Raw genomic sequence first — 19,048 nt, forward strand, 5'->3', positions numbered from 1 at the left:
GTAAATTATTTTTTTGTAGAATGCCAAGAAGAAGAGAGAAATAAGGGGGGGGGGGGAAAGAGTCGCTCAAAATTCCCGAGAGTCACGTTTGGAAAGGAAGATGGCAGCATGGAGGAACGTGTGGTACTGAAAGAACAGGGGAAATACACGAACTTGCGAATAGATACTCTTGCTGCGCTGATAACGAAATGAAGCCAAAACTTTCTAAGAAATACCTACTCCGGTGGGAATAAATGAAGGTCGGACATATAAAAACAAATTACTTTAAAAATATTTAATGTAATAATAATATCAGTTCCACAGCTATGGTTCTCAAAAACTAGCAATACCTTCTTTCCTTCTGCTTTATTTAAGCAACAGTATCTAGACTGAAACTTACATTACACATTCTACTGAGAAACCTGATATGGAGCATGGATTAAAATGAACTACACCTTTATCGGAATATGTGTTTGGCTCTTACAAAACTGAGGGTAAACCAATAAAATTACAATAATAAATACATAAAATAATTCAAGCTATTTAACTCAACAGAATACGAAAGAAAAAAAATTATTATAATTATTTTGAGGTACAAAATTATTTCCTACTACTGACTGTGATGCAGAATGAATGGTGTATACATAGCAAATGCGTTACGCAATTAAAATAACTTTACTTCGAAAGGCCAATACTAAACTCTACTGAAACTTTATGCTCGCTATGATAGACTTCTTGGAGCTTTGTGTAACGTTCTGAGGAAACGGAGATGCTGTGCGTGGGTGTTGCAAACCCTGGAGACCGTGGAAGAAGCATTTCCGTTTCCGTTGACTTCCTCCACAGAGAGACATTTCCGCACTTCGCTACTAACGTTTGCGCCTACGGCCAGGCCAAGGCATTCTTGCCGCCAAAGATGCTGTGTCACTTAACAGTCAAAATTGTCGATAAGTTTGTGCGGCGAATTAGACCAAGGTAGGAAGAGGAAGGAGAAAGAAAGGAAGGAAAAGTAAAAGTATTAATAGAGGAAATAAAAAGGATCAGAGATTGAATAAAAATACAAGAAAAATAAAACCAAGAATTAAATGAATCATTTAACATAAACTGCATCGCATGATACACTAGAAACCAGAAATTTGAAACAAAGAGAACGTCAAAGAAACAAGACAAGAAAGGTGACAAGGAGAGAAGACAGCAGAGAAAATAAATACATGTAAATATATGGTGGGAGATGATGGAAGAGAGATAAGGGAATAAACAAAGGAAATAAAAGGCAAATAAAGAGAAAACGTATATAGAAAGTAAAAGGAAAGCAGGTAAAGGGAGAAACATATTGATAAATGAAAAGAATACACAAGGGAAAAAGAGAGTGAAGAGGAAGGCACAAAAACTTTAATAAAAAGTAAATATTAATTTATAATTACAAAGTCTAAGTAAAAATAAACAAAAAACACAATCAAAACTATTACTAAAACATACGAAATTAATCCATTTAACAGCTACCACTTCCGAGATAAATTCCTTAATCATGCAATTCGTCTACAATAAATAAGTAAATATGATTTTTTTTTTAAATACAAGAAGGAAAAACGAGATAGCGGAGTAAGGTGGGCGATGAAGCAAGGATGTGAGTGGGGTGGAATGTTGTCAGCTTATTTAGCTTGATCGCAGCAGTAAAAGTGGCAATTCCGTGGGGGAAAATGGCGTCATTTCCCCGCCTTGAAACAGCCAGCAACATTCATCCGCGCAGAGAACTAGTTCCTTATATAGGATCGAGCTCATCTCCAAGAAAGCAATTGCATCATTGCGCGTAAAAGTGGAATATATGAACATCGCATTTCGAGTCCCTATTTCATATAGCGGTGAAAGACATTTTCACGATAAATTCGTATGGTACAGGAGAATATCAGTGCAGAAAACAATCTTGCAATTTCTGAACAGCTAAGGCCAACTATTCGCAGTTTTCCAACAATATAAATTATACGTTACCACGAAATAGGGGCATGCACATTTTATTGTCGTAATAAACAGAAAATAGACCTCCCACCTGGAAAAGATATATGTGACTTCTCTTAATATGTGTGGTGTTGGAAACTATGAGAAGTATGGTTCTTACAATTTGTTTGCTATCAAAATTATTTCAGGTTCTTCACTAATTAATATGTAGAGTTGACATGCATCTATGTCAAATGATCTGTAAACCTATGGGTAAAGTATGAAGTCGAATAGTTAGGATAGAATTAAAACAGATCCTGAAGACACAGTAAGTGGTGATACGAAATGGGATAAACTGTGTTAAAAATGTAAATGAAAATGTCTTCCTATACTTAATAATCACACCACAGAGACTTGTGGGACAGCAGAGATAAAGCTTCAAATTCAGATCAAATGTTTACGCACACATTAATGGAGCTTCAGTTACTGTGTTGGATTTAGTTCGTTGTTGTCGTAAGAAACCGAAAGGCGCATTGGAACACTAGGTGACTGCGATCTGCAACTGCTTCGATACGACGAGACTGGAAATAATACAATCTCTCTTGGAGAGCTTCGGATAACGAGATTGTGGAGACATGCCACAAGCAGTCTGTCTGTGAGAAGAGGTCACACACACAAAATGGTTGCAGCAACAAGCGCTGACGACCTGGGAAGAAGCAGGTTACATCCACTTCATTTAAAAAAAGGCCTGGCTCTCCACTTTTGATGTTTCATATTACTCCCCAAGTACAATACTCGTTTGATGACACAGTTCGAATATTTTGTGGAGGCCAAAGACTTTTAACTGCGCAGGAAAACTGGTAGAGTCTACTCCACAAACTTATACATCAGGGGACGGGACATTCCGCTGATAGTTTTATAAGAAGGACGTCGATTACAGAGATGTAAGATGTGAAGTTTTTACGGCGACTGAATGCAATGACGTCTTCCCGAGCTACCTGCCGCGTGAGAATGGAGATAATTCCCAAATGTTTCGGAGATGCCCATGTTTCGTCCTTTATAATCGAGACAGAGACAGACAGACTCCGAAACGTTAGATATTAAAGCCATTCTCATACGACTGATCGTGAAGACTTGCGAGCATAAAACATTTATTTCTAGCCTGCGGCCTATATTATGTAATATAAAAGACTATATTATGCACATTCAAACAGTATAGGTAATATCCAGACATAATACTATATAGAGAACAGGTTGAAATAAGAGCTGCAGCATTAATAAAGGCCTAATATTATCTTATATAGACTGCAATTATTTTAAAATGAGCAGTTTTGAGGAAATTCATAAGCTAGCATCTGAGAACGAAAATAATTTTTTTATAATTTTAATTTTATTGTTGTTAATTATTTATCAATAATATGACTTAAATTAAATTTTTAATTATTAACTCTAACCTTCTGTACGGATGTCTTTGAATTTTGTAGTGACACGTAAGATTATCTTGATATGGAAGGGATATATAACATGCATATGATAAAGAATAAACACAAGTACATTTGGGATTTGATTCTCACGTGAAACAGTTCGTCTGGGTTATAACTCGTACCGACGTTTCGGAGAAATGCACTTCATGTCGCAAAAAATGGAGGAGATAAGGATAATTTAGCAAAATTTCAATTCAAGGACGAAGAAGTAACTGAAAAGATAACATTAAGGTGAATCTAGAAAGACATTGTGAGGATACGAGATGGATGAAACTTATGATAGTACACAATATCTATTTTAAATATTAGTGGTGTAGGAATTTTCAGGTTCTATTACCACGGAGCTAATTAATTAGTTATGGTCATTTAAGAGTTCAATATAAAGCGATATTTATTAAATATAATTTAAATGTAACGCACAGTCCAAATAGGCTCAGCAAGCAATTAAAACGCAATAAAGAGAACACTAATATTGCCAATTCGTGTCTAGTATTTGATCGGGTTGTCCAATATATTTCATTTCAGCTTTAATATCACTTTATATTTTAAATTCCAATTTCCCTGTCAACAATAACGCTCGAAAGTAACATTAATTAATTTAACATTACTATATAGCTTCTTCCACTCTTCCTGCAACTACACACCGATGGTTCGACAATCCCAGGAGGTGCACAAGGTCCGTCCATTAGACACAATCCGGAGTTAGTTTAACGCACATTCAATCAGCACAGCCTTGCAGCAAAGTGTAACCACGTGAACTGTTGCGTATAATTCAATAGGTCACTTAGATACACATTGGATTCACTAAATTAATACAAAGGGCATAATGATTACAGATGAAAATGCATATTCAAGCAACAGACAGTAACCTAGGCTAGCTACGTTGCATTTTTTAAGCAAGATCATAAAAGTTACAATAATATAATACAACACTGATAACACAAATTATATGTAATATCACAGTAGTGTTCTATCCAAAATTGCATGGAATGTGCATATTGCCCAAACGTAAAATTGAAGTCACGTTTAACATTTTACAAGACGTTATCATATGCATATATCAATAAAATAATATGACCAACAAATTGGTCTACTAACAAACACGGCCTACGTAACAGATGCATTCTGTCAGTTGTATTAATCAAATGCATCGCCAGCCTCTCACGTCACCCCTTTCAGCTTCAAAATAAAAGGATCAAAACAGAAAGAGCAACGATACGATTACAAACAAACAAACAAAGAATAAATATGGATTACGTTAATGTAAAATATGTCAAAAGCCGGATTTCATATTATTTAATCGTAATAGCTTCGTTTATTTAACAGCGATAAATCGAGTCTTTCAAACAAACATACAATCAATAAATCGCTAAACACACGTTCAGTGAGCTAACACACAACAAATATATCTTTTTTATACAATTAATATGTTTGTGACGTTTCTAAAGCCATTATATGGCACACCCTGTGTCAAAGCTGATAGTTCTTATGAAGTCCGTGTCTCATTTGTCAGAATATTTCCGGAGCAACTCATAACTTATAAAAGAAAAGAAAAGAAAGATATGAAAAGAGAATAACGTAATTTAATGAAAAATAGGGAAAGAAATACTCAAATCAAGGATAGAATAAAAGAAGAACTAAGAGAAAATAAGAAGAGGGAATGAGAAAAATGGAACAGAAGTAAGAAAGTAAAGAGGGAAGAAATAACTAAAAAAAAGACGGAAAAATTTCGAATTAAAGTTTATTAATATGAAAAGAGATAGGGACATAAAGAAGGAAGGTACAAAAGACATGTGAGGAAGAGTGATTAAATAGAATGATAGAAGCACATAAAGAAGGAAGGCAATTTGAAATTGATAATGTAATATAGAAAAGAATAAATAAATCTGAAGAAGAGAGTAATGAAAAGGTAACGAAAGAATGGACTGAATTATCGGGCAAAATATCAAACGGCGAGCGACCTCTCGCAGTCTTCTCCCGTCCGTCCAAATCCTGTATCGCTCTTCAGATATCGTAGCCGCCAGCATCCCTAATACAAACTTTTACAATTCAGTGACACTGACGTCAAAAGTGCATTGTGTAAGAACAAACGAAACATCTGCACAGTACTTAAAGTACTCCCTTGCAATCCATTCAGTAATTGCTTAAAGAAATCTGAGCCGCGTCCGTTACCTTGGCAACAGGACATTCCCCATCACTCAGGCCAGTCGGCTTCTGACACGTATCGCCCTTTCATCGCGACTTCCCTTTGAGTTCTAGGAAACCGTTCTCCATTTCATCTCCTCACACTCCACCGCCCATTTCACCCCACCGTGTGATGTCAGAACCTGGGGATTAATGGCGGGTGGGATTCATGTCGTCACGAGACTTGTCTTACATCTGAGGAAAGCTTACAGCTCGTAGCACCTTCCCTCGTGTTGAAAGGATCGTTTCTTTTGCAAGAGCATCCATTAGACGTTATTCAAGAATAGGCAATGAAAAATCTGTACTTCCTCTTAGCACACGTATCGTTACGAGAAAATTTCTCCTAAACTTTGTAGGAAATATCACCCAAATAATCTATTCAACATGAAATACACGTATTTTTGTTATACGATTCGATTTGAAAGTTTACAATTCCATTTCATGTACGTTCACCTGTCTGTATCATTCTATAGACCACATGTTTTTTTGTGTTTTTCTATATACAGCGATCTATACAACTATATTATTGGCTCAAGTTACTCACTAGTTCACCATTTTCTTTTATTTGCATATCCAACAGTGGATCTTAGAATTCTCTCTTTTTTGCAGATTATATTCTTCTTAGATAACTATGACATCCTCCTTGATTGGATTATCGTAATAATATGTGATGAAAAGTAGCTCCTTGTGCAGTGTTCTCCAGTTTCCTCTTACTGCCTGAATCATTGGTTCAAATATTGTCCTAGCGTGTAAGATTTGAGGTTTTCACAGCGGTGAATATGAAGATTTCTGTCTTCTGGGTTGTTGCGCTGTGTAGTCTGGTCGATGTTAACCAACGTTTCAGAGGTCATACTGCCTCCGTCATCAGGGCGATTCTTAGTATGAAGATCTCTGTCTTCTGGGTTGTTGCGCTGTGTAGTCTGGTCGATGTTAACCAACGTTTCAGAGGTCATACTGCCTCCGTCATCAGGGCGATTCTTAGTATGAAGATTTCTGTCTTCTGGGTTTTTGCGCTGTGTAGTATGGTAGATGTTTACCAACGTTTCAGAGGTCATACTGCCTCCGTCATGAATCACCCTAATGACGGAGGCGGTATGACCTCTGAAACGTTGGTTTACATTAACCAGACTACACAGCGCAACAACCCAGAAGACAGAAATCTTCATAGCGTAGATAACTTAGAAAGAATCGCCCTGATGACGGAGGCAGTATGACCTCTGAAACGTTGGTAAACATCTACCATACTACACAGCGCAACAACCCAGAAGACAGAAATCTTCATATTCACCGCTGCGAAAACCTCAAATCATACATAAGAAATACTTTTTTCCAGTCTCCTGCCGTTTCATCAGGGCGATACAGATATTTCCCTCAGCGCTCTGGTGTCTTAAAACCTCTGCTTTAGAGTCTGTGTTAGTCAGGACAAAGTGGGAGTAAGAAAATAAATTTCATGCCTGTTAATTTTGTATGTGCGTAGCTGTACACCATTCCTTGCGTCTGGCATGCTAATGAGGTTCTAGTTGGACTCAGAGACATCTAGGAAACCAAAACTGTAATTAAAAGTTTTGTCATCCAGGCGCCACCACTTGATGCGAAGTGCAGTCGGTTGAAAAGAACGAAAGAAAACAGGTACTAGCACTGAAGCATGGAAACTTCTCCTTCACCGAGTAAGTGGGGGTGGTGATAACAGGAGTGCCACTTATTTCAGGAGTATCCAGCAAGAACTTTTGACATTAGCGTTCCGTGTTTTTCTCGACCATTCTATATAGTCGTCAGGGTAATAAGCCTACTATGAGAGAAGACAAGGACAGATTCCTTCAAACCATGGAAAATAATTTTATAACATGTTCAAATACATAGTACAACTTATTGATTACCTGTGATGGTAACCGACCAATCATACCAAAGTTTGTAATCTAAACCCACAACTTTGTCTCCAGAATATTTCTTTCATGTTCTAAGTCCAAATTCGGCAGTTATGTTCGACACACAAAACCATTCTTAATAAATATAATGAACGAAGTTTTGACTTCGCTAAATGTCTATGGCGATAGTCTTATATTACTATTTAAGTTTCTCTGGACTTATCCATCGTCTGTTATTGAAAAGTCTTCAAAGCCTTAAAACGTTTCAAATTCTAATCTTCCTTTGTCTTCAGGTAAAATGGGAAGTGACACCTATTCTGGTTCTACCGAATCCAACAGAATATTATCTTCTTATTATATCTAATGATGGAGAAAGTTCTATCCTTTGAAACGCTGTGGTTTTTAAGAAATTAAAATATCACAAAACGTAGTTGAAAATATAGAAATTATAGATTTAAAGTACCATACCTAAGGAAGTTCAGAAAATAAGGTCTTACCTTTGACGGAGGTGACGAGTGTCAGATGCTCAGGGTTGAGGTCTGCCAGCCTCTTGATGAGGTCTATCTGCTCCAACGTCAGCTGCACGGCGTCCAGGTACTGAGCGTCGCACGGAACATACGCCGACCAGAACTGGGAAGCAACACACAGCTTATGATATGCACTGCCTTATCAAACGACAGGCCTACTGAATAACTAAACTTGTAGGATTTGAGGCTTCCTCGGCGGTGAGTCTGTCCTGATACAGATCAAGTCAATCCACAACCTCCCACGCCATTTTTTGAATCCATTTTAATATTGCCCCTGCTACTACGCCTGTCTTCTGAGTGATCCCTTCTCTGATGGCTTTACAATCTAAATGTTATTCGCACTTATAATCTTTCACATGCGTGCTTCACGATTTGCCCATCTCATCCTCCTTAATTTTATCATCCTAATATCTGGCGAAAATTAAAAATTAGGGAGTATATTGTTTAGTCACACCATTTACTCAACAATTTATATTCAAAGATTCATTAATTCATAACAGTTCTGACAACATATTACATCATCAAATTTGTAATCTTCGGGAAATAATTTTAAATTGTTACAAACTAAATAATGTATGCAAATAAATTGGTTTGTATGAGGATTCAATAAATAATATAACAGATATATCTCAACTGGAATTCTAAAAATGAGATCTGATGTTCTCACAGGGGTGAACATGCCGACGTTCGTCTTCTGGGTTGTGACATCATGTAGAACTGTATGTATATACCAACGTTTCAGAGAAAAATACTGCCTCCATCTTCGTAGCTGAATATGGTATCTACCTAGAATTCCACGTGTCTTAACATCCCAGGGAAAAAATGTAAATATAAAGAGACATTTACAAATTACAAAGGTCATCATTAAGCAATATCCCCTTAAAAACACGTAAAAAGTACTAAACAGTCCGGTTTCTTTAAGAAAAGCTGAGGATGAGCGCTATTTGCAATGGCGAAAATAACTGAAACTAATTCTAAAACTTGTATCCTGTCCATTAAGGTTCAGATTCGTAGGCATGTGCAGACAGAATCTAGCCGTCCTTTAGGTTTCAGCTAATGGAAGTGTTTCTGTGTTTGTGGCGATGTTAGGTCTGAAGACACGCATCTCGGCGATGGGTTACAGCAGTACACTTAATTGGGAAGCTGTGGAGGAGCTTCAAGAACTATTCAATTATATCGAGGAGGCGTTTGGTCAAACAACAGACGTGTCTGCGGTCACAGAGAAAACAACGGAAGACGATTTCCTCTCACAGAAGTACTCTTTTGTCTACTTCCACTGATTAAATGTGGCGCTTACGGAATTACAATTAAACACTTTGGACGATCCTGTTTCTCGATAGTTGCCTGGCTGTACTTCACACTTTATGACATTCTGATGCTTCAGTATTACTCTTGACCAAAACTTCGTACCCTTACATAACAACAATAACAAAAATAATCACCGAGTACAATGAATTTTAACAAAGTAGACATAACAGTAGCCGAAAAGACAGAATAGCGTAACCTATCTGATCCATTTTTCTCTTTCATGATTACAAGGTTCAAGTCCGCGAGACCTGTTTCAAGATTACACAAACTGTTTAAACCATCTCATTCATGGTCTGCCTAGATAACGCTTGCCTCGCGGTTCCCAGCTAAAAAATTCTTCTAGATAAGCTGTATTTTGTCATCCGTTGAACATTACTCACTTTCTGACATGAACTGAATACATTTTATAATGACTGAATATTCATAAACTGAAATGTTTTTTTTAATTACATATGTAACGTAGATGATATTAACATTAATGGCGAGTAGGTAAGGATTTATCGTGGCATGTTTTAAGCGGACATCGTAGAATTTATCTCGCGAAACTAGAGAAAAGTACGAAAATCTGTCAAGCTATAGGGCCGAGAAACAAACAGCGTACCTTCGAATGCAAGTCTAAAAGTTGCCATCATCTTAAGTAATCAGTTATAACATATTGTTGATTTTCAGTCTGACAAAAATGCGGATCTTAAAACATAAATCAGAAAACGTTTCCCCATTAATTTCTTTGTACTGGCCTGTGGTTTAGTTCTCGCATTGTGGAGACTCTGCTGTCGTGACCTACTTTAATGTATCATCTCCGGCCATACGGAATACACGAGTAGTGTTCTAAGGAAGGAAAACATAGAGTAGGCTATGCACAGACACAAATCACTGCCAGTTGCACAGTCATTTATTTCACAGTAGCGCCAACCTTATAATATTTCAGACAGTGCTGCTGCTTGAAATTTATTGACGGTTTACTACAATACATGTGTGCTTGTCAAAAAGTTATGGCTACGTGTTGATATATGGAGAAATAAATGAAAAGTAAGGGCCCTGCTACCACACCCATAAGGTCGCTTTTGTCACGTGGTCTCCTATATTCTTGATGCAGCTAGAATAAAACTCAAACATATAATTCAGGTTTCCTGTTCACAGCTTTCCCTGACTCAGTTCTCGAACTACAAACAATCTTTGGAATTTATGTAGTAACAGCTGCACTTCTTTCAAACAAGAAATTCTGGAAAAATTTCATGACGTCTACTATCCATCAAATATTGCAGCTTACATGGCAAAGCTATCAAACACTAAATTCATACAACGAAGTCCTTGTCGCTCAGATGGTGAATAAATTTACCACCTTGAATGAAAACTTAATTATAGTGTATACAAGAACTAGCCACCTGTCTGTACCAAGAACATCTTAATGTCCTTACACCCTACAATTTTAAGATTAGCTTTAATATTTTCTTCCAATTTACGAAAATTTCAAAAATGATCTCTTCTGCTCGAGCTTTCCTACTAGAGACGTGTAGAAATGTATATTCTCCCCCTGCATGCTACATGCTCCAAACATCTCAATCTAATTGATTTGATCATCGGTACATACACAGACAAAAGAAACACTCGGAGGTTCCTCGTTAACTAAATCCTCATCCTTTGTTACCTCCCTTCTCACCCGCTCTCCTACGTCCAAATGTTCTCCTAAGTTTTCAAACACCTGCTAGAAAAACCATAAATAAATACCGTAACATTCAAATTACCCAGTTGTATGAGTAAAAATACTCTTAAGTCGATATTGAATTTATAGGTAGGTACGTCTTTATAAACTTTCAACGACCAGCTATAATGCATCACTAGTTACGATTTCAGGTTCTCACGGCAGAGAATATTACTGTCTTCTGGGATGTAGCACTCTGTAGTACGGTATTCATTCACCGAAATTTCAGACGAGTTCATTACCACCGCTATCAGTGTTAATATGGAGTCAACGATCTCCTCTGAAACGTCGGTAAATATCCGCCATACTACACGGTGCTACATCCCGGAAGACAGTAATATTCATACTCGTCACCGTAAGAACCTCAGGCAGACAACTAAAATGTCTATAGTCCAAGACTGTAATCTTGAGACTTGCAAGGGATGCAGGGAGTCCGTAGCGTTAAAGGCAGACGCTATATTTCCTCCTTCACCCCACTTCCTCACCCCGCAAGTCTCAAGATTACAGTCGCGAACTGTACACATCCCAGAGAGGTTTAATAACACTATGAACATCGCAGTATAGTCGGCCTTCGGGTCAACCATCAAACCCGAGATTTCTGTAAATAAAAATTACAGTTTCTATTCACCATAAAGCGATTATTGGCCTGTGCTAATTTATTGAGACGAAGAAAGAAAGAAAGAATAAATAAAATAAATACGAGAAGGTAAAAAATACTGTAACAAATAAAAATATATAAGTAAACGCAAAAAAATAGATGTTCAAGAAGACTGCTATATACTGAAAAGTGTACCAGAGGATGAAAAACGACCTTTTTATGAAAATCGCTCTAATAATGGTATACTGATAAAAAAAGGGATGTATACAGTGAATTATGTAGAATGATTTATGAACACAGCTGGTGGACTTAGCGTTGGTTTCCAGAAAAGTGCGGACTTCATGAAGCCAAAATCTGAAAATTTTATTTTGTTCCCCTGAATTTCTTGTCATTTCATATTACGCTATCACAGCGGAGTAATTAAAATTAATATTACTCCGAGAATAAAAGCCCTAGCCTAATGTTATCTCTCCTTTCACCTTGCAGCATCTATTATGAATGACATTTTGTTGCGATTTTTTATCACTTCATCCTGGAAATTTATAAACTCGCGTCATCCCTTCACGAATGCGCGATGCTTTATTTACCACAACAGTAACCGGAAAATTACCTTTCTTAAATTTTTAAATATATATATATAAAACACCGTATCATTTTGCCTCTTGTTCTGTATGGGTATGAAACTTGGTCTTTCACGTCAAGCGAAGGACACAGGCAGCTTACGAGCACATCCGGACCTAAGGAAATTCAACGTGACAAGAAACTTGAGAAAACTGCGCACTGAGAAACTTCATAATTAGTACTGTTCACCGCGTATTGCAAGGGTGATCACGGCGGTAAGATAGGCGGAGAATGTGTTAAGTATGGGAGAGATAAGAAATACTCACAAAATTTTGGGTGGGAAGCCTGGAGGAAAGTGACCTCTCGGAATACCTGGATGCAGATGAGAATTTATGACAACCTGTTCGACTATTCGCTTGTCAATAAGGACTCTGCTCAATGGAGTTTGTAAATTAGTCTCTTCAATTTCGGCGTCAAGTGTTTTGGAGAAGTTCTTTCTTCAGATCTTTCGCTGAACTTAACTTTGAAAATGGGCCTAAAGAACAGAAATATCTCAGGAGAAAAAAAGCCTACATTGCTCTTAAAAAATCCGAATATTCTTTTTAAGTAGCACGCATCATACATTAATAACCATACAACTCAAGGATGTATACATAAGCAAAATATTTGCTATCATAACAATTCCTAATAAGGTAACTGTCGGACTTAACTTCCTATCTTCACACAATAAACATATTTGGAATTTAATACTAACGAAAAATTTTCATAACAAATTTTTGTCTTTAATCTACCTGTAAACAAATAATTCCTGCCCCCAATTCAAGACACATAAGTTACTGGCAGTCGTAATAATGACGCAATTACTATAAGAAGGGGCATACCTGTAGCTGGATAACGCACGATTATAATTACAGTCACCCATGATCATTAGCTAAAGAGTAAGGTGGGAGTGGATTGTCTTGCAAGGAGGGACACGATTCTGGTTGTTGAATTAACCCGATTTCAGCCATCCAACTGTACTTACCTGGGCACCAACCATGCCTCGTCTCAGCCTGGGTAGATCTGTGTGTGACCAGTTACTCCTCGCCCATGGATCAACTTTTTCTAGGTCAGCCGTGAAGTTGAAGCTTAGGATTTGATTATGCACAAACTTGCGGACGTTCCATGGCAAGTCATTGTGTCTGTAATCAAACAGTTCTGCTTATAATATAACTCATCACCTGTCCACAAATCTTCGAACAGTCCCCTTTGTAGATGAATCTTCTGGAATGTTGCGCAGTGGCGTATTGTAGAAATTGACAGATGTTTCAGGGGTGTTACTAAGACATTCATTATGGAGGCAGAAACAATCTCTAAAACGTCAATTTCTACGAGACTACACGGCGCAAGATCCTAGAATGCAGTCATCTTCATATTTGACGCCGTGATAACGTACAATCTTACTTATTTCTTCCGTGTCAGCTACCCGGCTTTAAGACCCAGGCCTCTCTCTCGCTCCGAGAATAATTAAAACCACACGAAAAGAATGAAATATTTGACTTTATAAATATTTCGTAATGAATTCAAAATATATACGTTAAATTATTCGTTATAGTTAACATAAAAACCTAAGCTGCTTTCACCCAAAGATTAGGCAAGTGCTGAATCATGTATCTTAGTACTTAAGTTATGATAACGGGTTATTTATTACACGCCATATGAAATGGTGATAGATGAGTATGGAGAAACGGTGGAATGATTATTAGCAGGGAAAGAAAACAGAACAACTGGGAGAAAAATCTATGCCGGTAACATTTCGGTCACAATGAACCTCATTTGAAATCACTGAATTTGAATCCGGGTCTCTGCCTGAGCAATGGCATGGCCAACAAACACGTATATGTAAATGTGTTCACGTTATGTAACGGTACATTCATACTCATCATATTATAATGTTTTCAAGAAATTCTCATATGTTTTAGGATGAAAAAGTAAAAAACATGTGGTTCACGACTGAATTAGGAAGAGAAGTAGAATTGTGTGTTGTTATTCAGCGCATGCACGATTACAATCTTGTTTACTTCCCTAAACAATAAACTCTAGATCTGAGATGCGCAAAACAACAGCTGTATCAACTGTTTTCGTAGTGTTATGAAATGTGGGAGAAAAACAACAGAAATTGCTGGTGTGTGACCAAAAAAAAAAAAAAAGATAAGAAAAATATCTGAGCCTAAAAAAAATAAAACAAGTGGGAACTTGAGAAAACAAGAACCGAGTCTCTTTATAAACTGTACAGCTCACCCAAAACACGTCTGTATATCTATTGACTAACAGCATTTCATTGCCCAAATTACCGGATGGATTTCCATTAAATTAATCCAAAAAAATAAAAAATGGCCCGCGAATTTAATTTTGTTTCTGGTCGTTTCATTATTAACACTGTTCTACATAGTGCTAAAATCAAACTTTTTCAGATACCTAAAAAAATCACTCTATGGAGCACAGTTATTCATGTGCAGCTAATTAAAGAGTCGCTGGATTAGCAACGAAATTAACCGCACTTTTATGAATTTTAAAGTTTATGACCATATTCACAAGATCCTGCAGTTGACACCTATCCTGAACCAGATGATCCATTTTATACACTTATATTTTATTTCAAGATTCATGGTATTATTAACCTTCCATCTAAGCTTATATCTTCCAAATAGTCTCTTCCCTTTAGGGTTTCCAAGTGAACTTTTACTGCATGTCTCATTTCTCCCTTGGGTGCCATACGACCCTCCTATCTCGTTCTCTTTGGTTTGTTTGCCCTCCCCCTCACACGCGTCTTTCTAAAGTGTTCACCCAATTCCGAAGCCCTCTGTAACATTATGCATCATGCGAGACTTGAAGTTCTCAGGACGGTAAAGATGTCGATGTCAGTCTTCGAAGATATTCTTCTGAAATATTTGTTTCTTCCTACAAGTCAAAACGTCATTACAACCTAGAAGACCAATATCGACACCACGTAACGAGTTCTTTACAGTAGAGAGTTGTTACCTCACGCTCAAGTCTTAGCCTGGAATAATATATTTCCTTTCGACTGTCCACGACTACTTATTCAGTACATTTGAAAATTTCCTCCACATATAAGGATTGAACCCTACGTCAGGAACTTAAGATGGCGCCATACTGAGGTATCAAGGGGCCCATTTAACCCTCAAAAGTTGTCACAATAAAAATTGAATGGATTTCAGTTAATAAAATTAAATATCATTGAAATTTTTGTTTTAAACACATTTTGATGTTATGCATATCAAGAACTATGTGACGAATAAAAAACAAACTACGTTTTAAGTAAGTCTAATGTCTCTCCTACCCATTAAGTAACAGACCGGCCATTGGGATCAAAACCTGTTTTATTTACGAAGTTTAAAATTAAAATGGCTGTTTTGTGGGTTGTAGCGCTGGGTAGTCTGGTAGAAGTTTACCAGTGTTTCATGGGTCCTTGTTGCCTCCATCATCAGGGATTATAGAGACTGCAAGGACCTATGAAACGTTGGTAAACTTCTACGAGACCAAACGACGTCGTAACTCCGAAGACAGCCATCTTCGGACTCACCGCCTCCGTAAAAACCTCAAATCTTACAATGATTAAAACTGTTCCTTAACTAGAAACTGGTACGTAACGTCACCTCTCGGCATACAGACCATAAAAATACATTAGGATATTGTGTACTCGGAAACTGAGTTTTATTCGATGTTTTCGAAACCGTGCATTGCAAATTCGCTACTGTGGCACTTAATTTATTTCGGCCGTTCGATTATCTAGGGGCAGATAGTGTTTTGTCAACGGGTTTGTTAAAACAGGCCATTGTGTCCGCTTGTGGTTTCAAATTTCAATGGAAGGCAAATGTAGGTATTATTAACCCAGCTTGGTTGGGATACAATAAATTTCTGTGTGTAAATGCAATTAATTTAATGAGTACCTGGTAGATCTGTCTCACAAAATGATGTGAATTTAGCGTTGCAAAATACCACATATCCACGGTGACGACAGTATATTTATATACGTTAACTCTGTCTGTAATTTGGTGTCACTGTGCAATACATTGAATTCCAGAACATTATTCTGTAAGTTCTAAACGTGTTGCAACTATTTGGGCTTCGATAATCCTACACGTAAACACACCACCCTTCCAACGCCTCACGTTTCTTCACTTATCATTCGAACTAGGTAAAACCAGCTGAAGATGAGTCTTTCAAAGCCTGTGGTGTCTTCTTCAAGAAATTATGAACATGACACTCTGTCTGCCCTTCGTGTTCGAACTTTTGACTGCCTGTCGACTCTTTGAGATGCCTTGAAAGCCAGGAACTAAGTATCGGCTGTAGAAAAGTTGTTCTTACAAGACACATCTCGACGCGTCAAAAGATTGCACATGTGCTGGCAGCGATGTCTGACGAACCAGTCTGGCTTTAACAAAAATGGACGTCTAAGCTCTCGAGAAATTTGCATACCGATCACGCAAGATGCAAATATCGCATAATAATAACGATGATCATGATAATATTAATAATTTGGACTAAAGATATAAAAAAACAGGAGGCTAAAGAAAGTACACAATGCGAGCTTCATAATTTGCACTCTTCACCAACGTATATTAGAATAATCAGATAATCACGCAGAAGGAAGATGAGAAATGCGTACACGGTTTTGGCTGGAAAGCCTGAAGAGAACGGACGATTCGGAAACACCGAGTAGAAGTACTCATATATTAAGAATAAGACAAATTAAAATTAATCTTATGAAAATAGCGTGAAAGGATATGGAATCTTCTGACTCAGAGCACGCAGGGAACAGAATGGTGACTACTTTTAAGGGTTGCATCCTGTTTTATATTGTAATAATAATTACTTTATTAAATACTTTCTACGTCATGTTTCAACCTTATCGGATCATCTTCGGGTATAAAACCTTAGATGTGAATAACGTGTTACAGATATTTTTTTTAAATATGAACCAAAGCTACAGATCACCACGTTATTACTTTGCTGATAGTTCCTTAGACAGTAAAAGCTAAAAGGCTAATAAATTAAAGTTAAAATTGCACACTGAAAGATGTCACACTTTTTAAACACTTAATAGTATAAAATCAAAATCAAAACTAATATGACTGTCCTCTGAGAAGTTGCATACACCGACGTTTCAGAGGTGCTTGCTACCTTAATCATCAGGGCGATCGCCTTGATGATACTTGCAGAATGAGAGAGAGAGAGAGACAGATAAAGAACAAAACAATAAATGTACCAACATACGGACAATAAACACGGAATGACGATCGAAAATATAAGAAAAAAATATACTAAACTTTACACAACCGTGAAATGCGCATCTGTTTAAGTTCCAGTGGGCTACTGTTCAGGCCTAGTTGTTTAAATTTACGTGGCGCTGTAAATTAAATGTAATTACGATCAGAGTATCAGTTACCGGCACACAGCGCAGTTTAGTTGCAGAAGACACTGCATCAATCTTCAGCGTCTCACTGAGGTGCTTTATTAAACTTCCTTTTTCAAGCTGAGAGAAGGACAAACGTTGCAGAGAGACTGAAGGGAGAAATGAAGTAGTGAAAAATGGGCTTGATTGTACGAGTTGAATGCCAATCTGACACTACTACTTGTGATGCGAAGGATCCTTCACGGAACCATAAACACGGCTGCGTTCAAAACTGCAACTTTTCTGAAAGCATCACTGCATTCCATCGCTTTCACGGGTGGGAAGTGGAAACGTTGAAATGAGAAATGGAAACAATTGTATGAAGAGGAGTTACACCTTATTGTCCTTTCTTTATAAGTTCTTGAACGAAGTGCAGAAAATTAAAGATGGCGTGCATATGAAGGCGACTGCCATTATGATGGAGGCAGTAAGCATCTTTGATACGCCAGTAAATTTCCAGTCAACACGGCATAATATCCCATAAGAAGAATCAACTTCAGTAACTCAGTTTCTAAATGATATCTTGTATTAAACAAAGGTCATGAGCTCTAATGTCCAATCCTATTGGAATATGAACACGGGTGAAGAGTAGTAAGAATTTTTAATATGTTCTAACATCTTACTAGTGACTGTCGTAGAGAAGCTGAGGAAAACCATAGTCTGGACAGCCGGTAAACCAGAAGACTCGTTGAGGACAAATCTAGAATACAGAAGCAGCAAGGACCTGTGAAACGCTGGTAAACTTCAACCAGACTACACGGCGCTACAGCCCAGAAGACAGCCGTCTGCAGACTCACTGTCGTGAAAACCTCAAATCCTGCTATACAGATGTAGTCCTTTACTCGGCCTTTAGAGCGCAGTACGAAGCTCATTTGTCTCCCTTTTTATACAGAATTCAAGATGCCTGAGGAAAGGTTTATACACTATAAGTAACACGGAGTTAAGCGTTTATCATTTATTTTCGTCAACGATTCTTGTCTCTACGAACAATAGAATCCATTGCAAGGCAGAAATGCATAGACGGGAGGATAATTTAAGAACCTTTCTGGTGAAATAGTGCGTGAAAATATGTGGATGGGATTTTATTGGCTCAGAATGCTACCTAATAGACGGTTTATACGAAAAACGTGGTCCCGTATGTAACAGAACGTTGCCAGATGAATAATCAATATATTTAAAAAAACTGTATTATGTGTTTACGTTCTGATACATTTCTTAGTCTTCTTACTGAATTTGCTAGATTTCTAACTTATTAAGCGTGTTCCATTACGCGCCGACCAAGAGTTGACCTACCAGTCTGTAAGATGACTTCTATTACTTCTGCAGTTGAGTTTATAGTACATTACTTCGGAAGACCTATACTTAACCGAATTCTAACATGTTTCCATTTTTAATATTCTTCAGAATCACGTAAGCCTTCGACTATATTTCCATTGGGCTACATCTGTATTAT

The 19,048-nt window shown here is 37.4% G+C and overlaps 1 protein-coding gene across 7 annotated transcripts in view; it reads right to left on the reverse strand.

Moving 5' to 3' along the window:
* The window catches only part of LOC110840039 (dipeptidase 1), a 375,966-nt gene that overhangs the window by 34,920 nt on the left and 321,998 nt on the right, over positions 1-19,048 (reverse strand). For all 7 annotated transcript variants that reach the window (XM_087357058.1, XM_087357057.1, XM_087357056.1 and 4 more), the window contains 2 exons: positions 13,165-13,321; positions 7,942-8,074 (listed from right to left, as the gene is read on the reverse strand). In XM_087357058.1, coding sequence (XP_087213184.1) covers positions 7,942-8,074; positions 13,165-13,321 — 290 coding nt within the window. The remainder of the gene's footprint in view (positions 1-7,941; positions 8,075-13,164; positions 13,322-19,048) is intronic.

This window comes from Zootermopsis nevadensis, unplaced genomic scaffold (genome assembly GCF_977971745.1).
Source record: "Zootermopsis nevadensis isolate Lab colony 2312 unplaced genomic scaffold, Znev_1.0 Znev_ptg000028l, whole genome shotgun sequence".
NCBI classification, from domain to species: Eukaryota; Metazoa; Arthropoda; class Insecta; order Blattodea; family Termopsidae; genus Zootermopsis; species Zootermopsis nevadensis.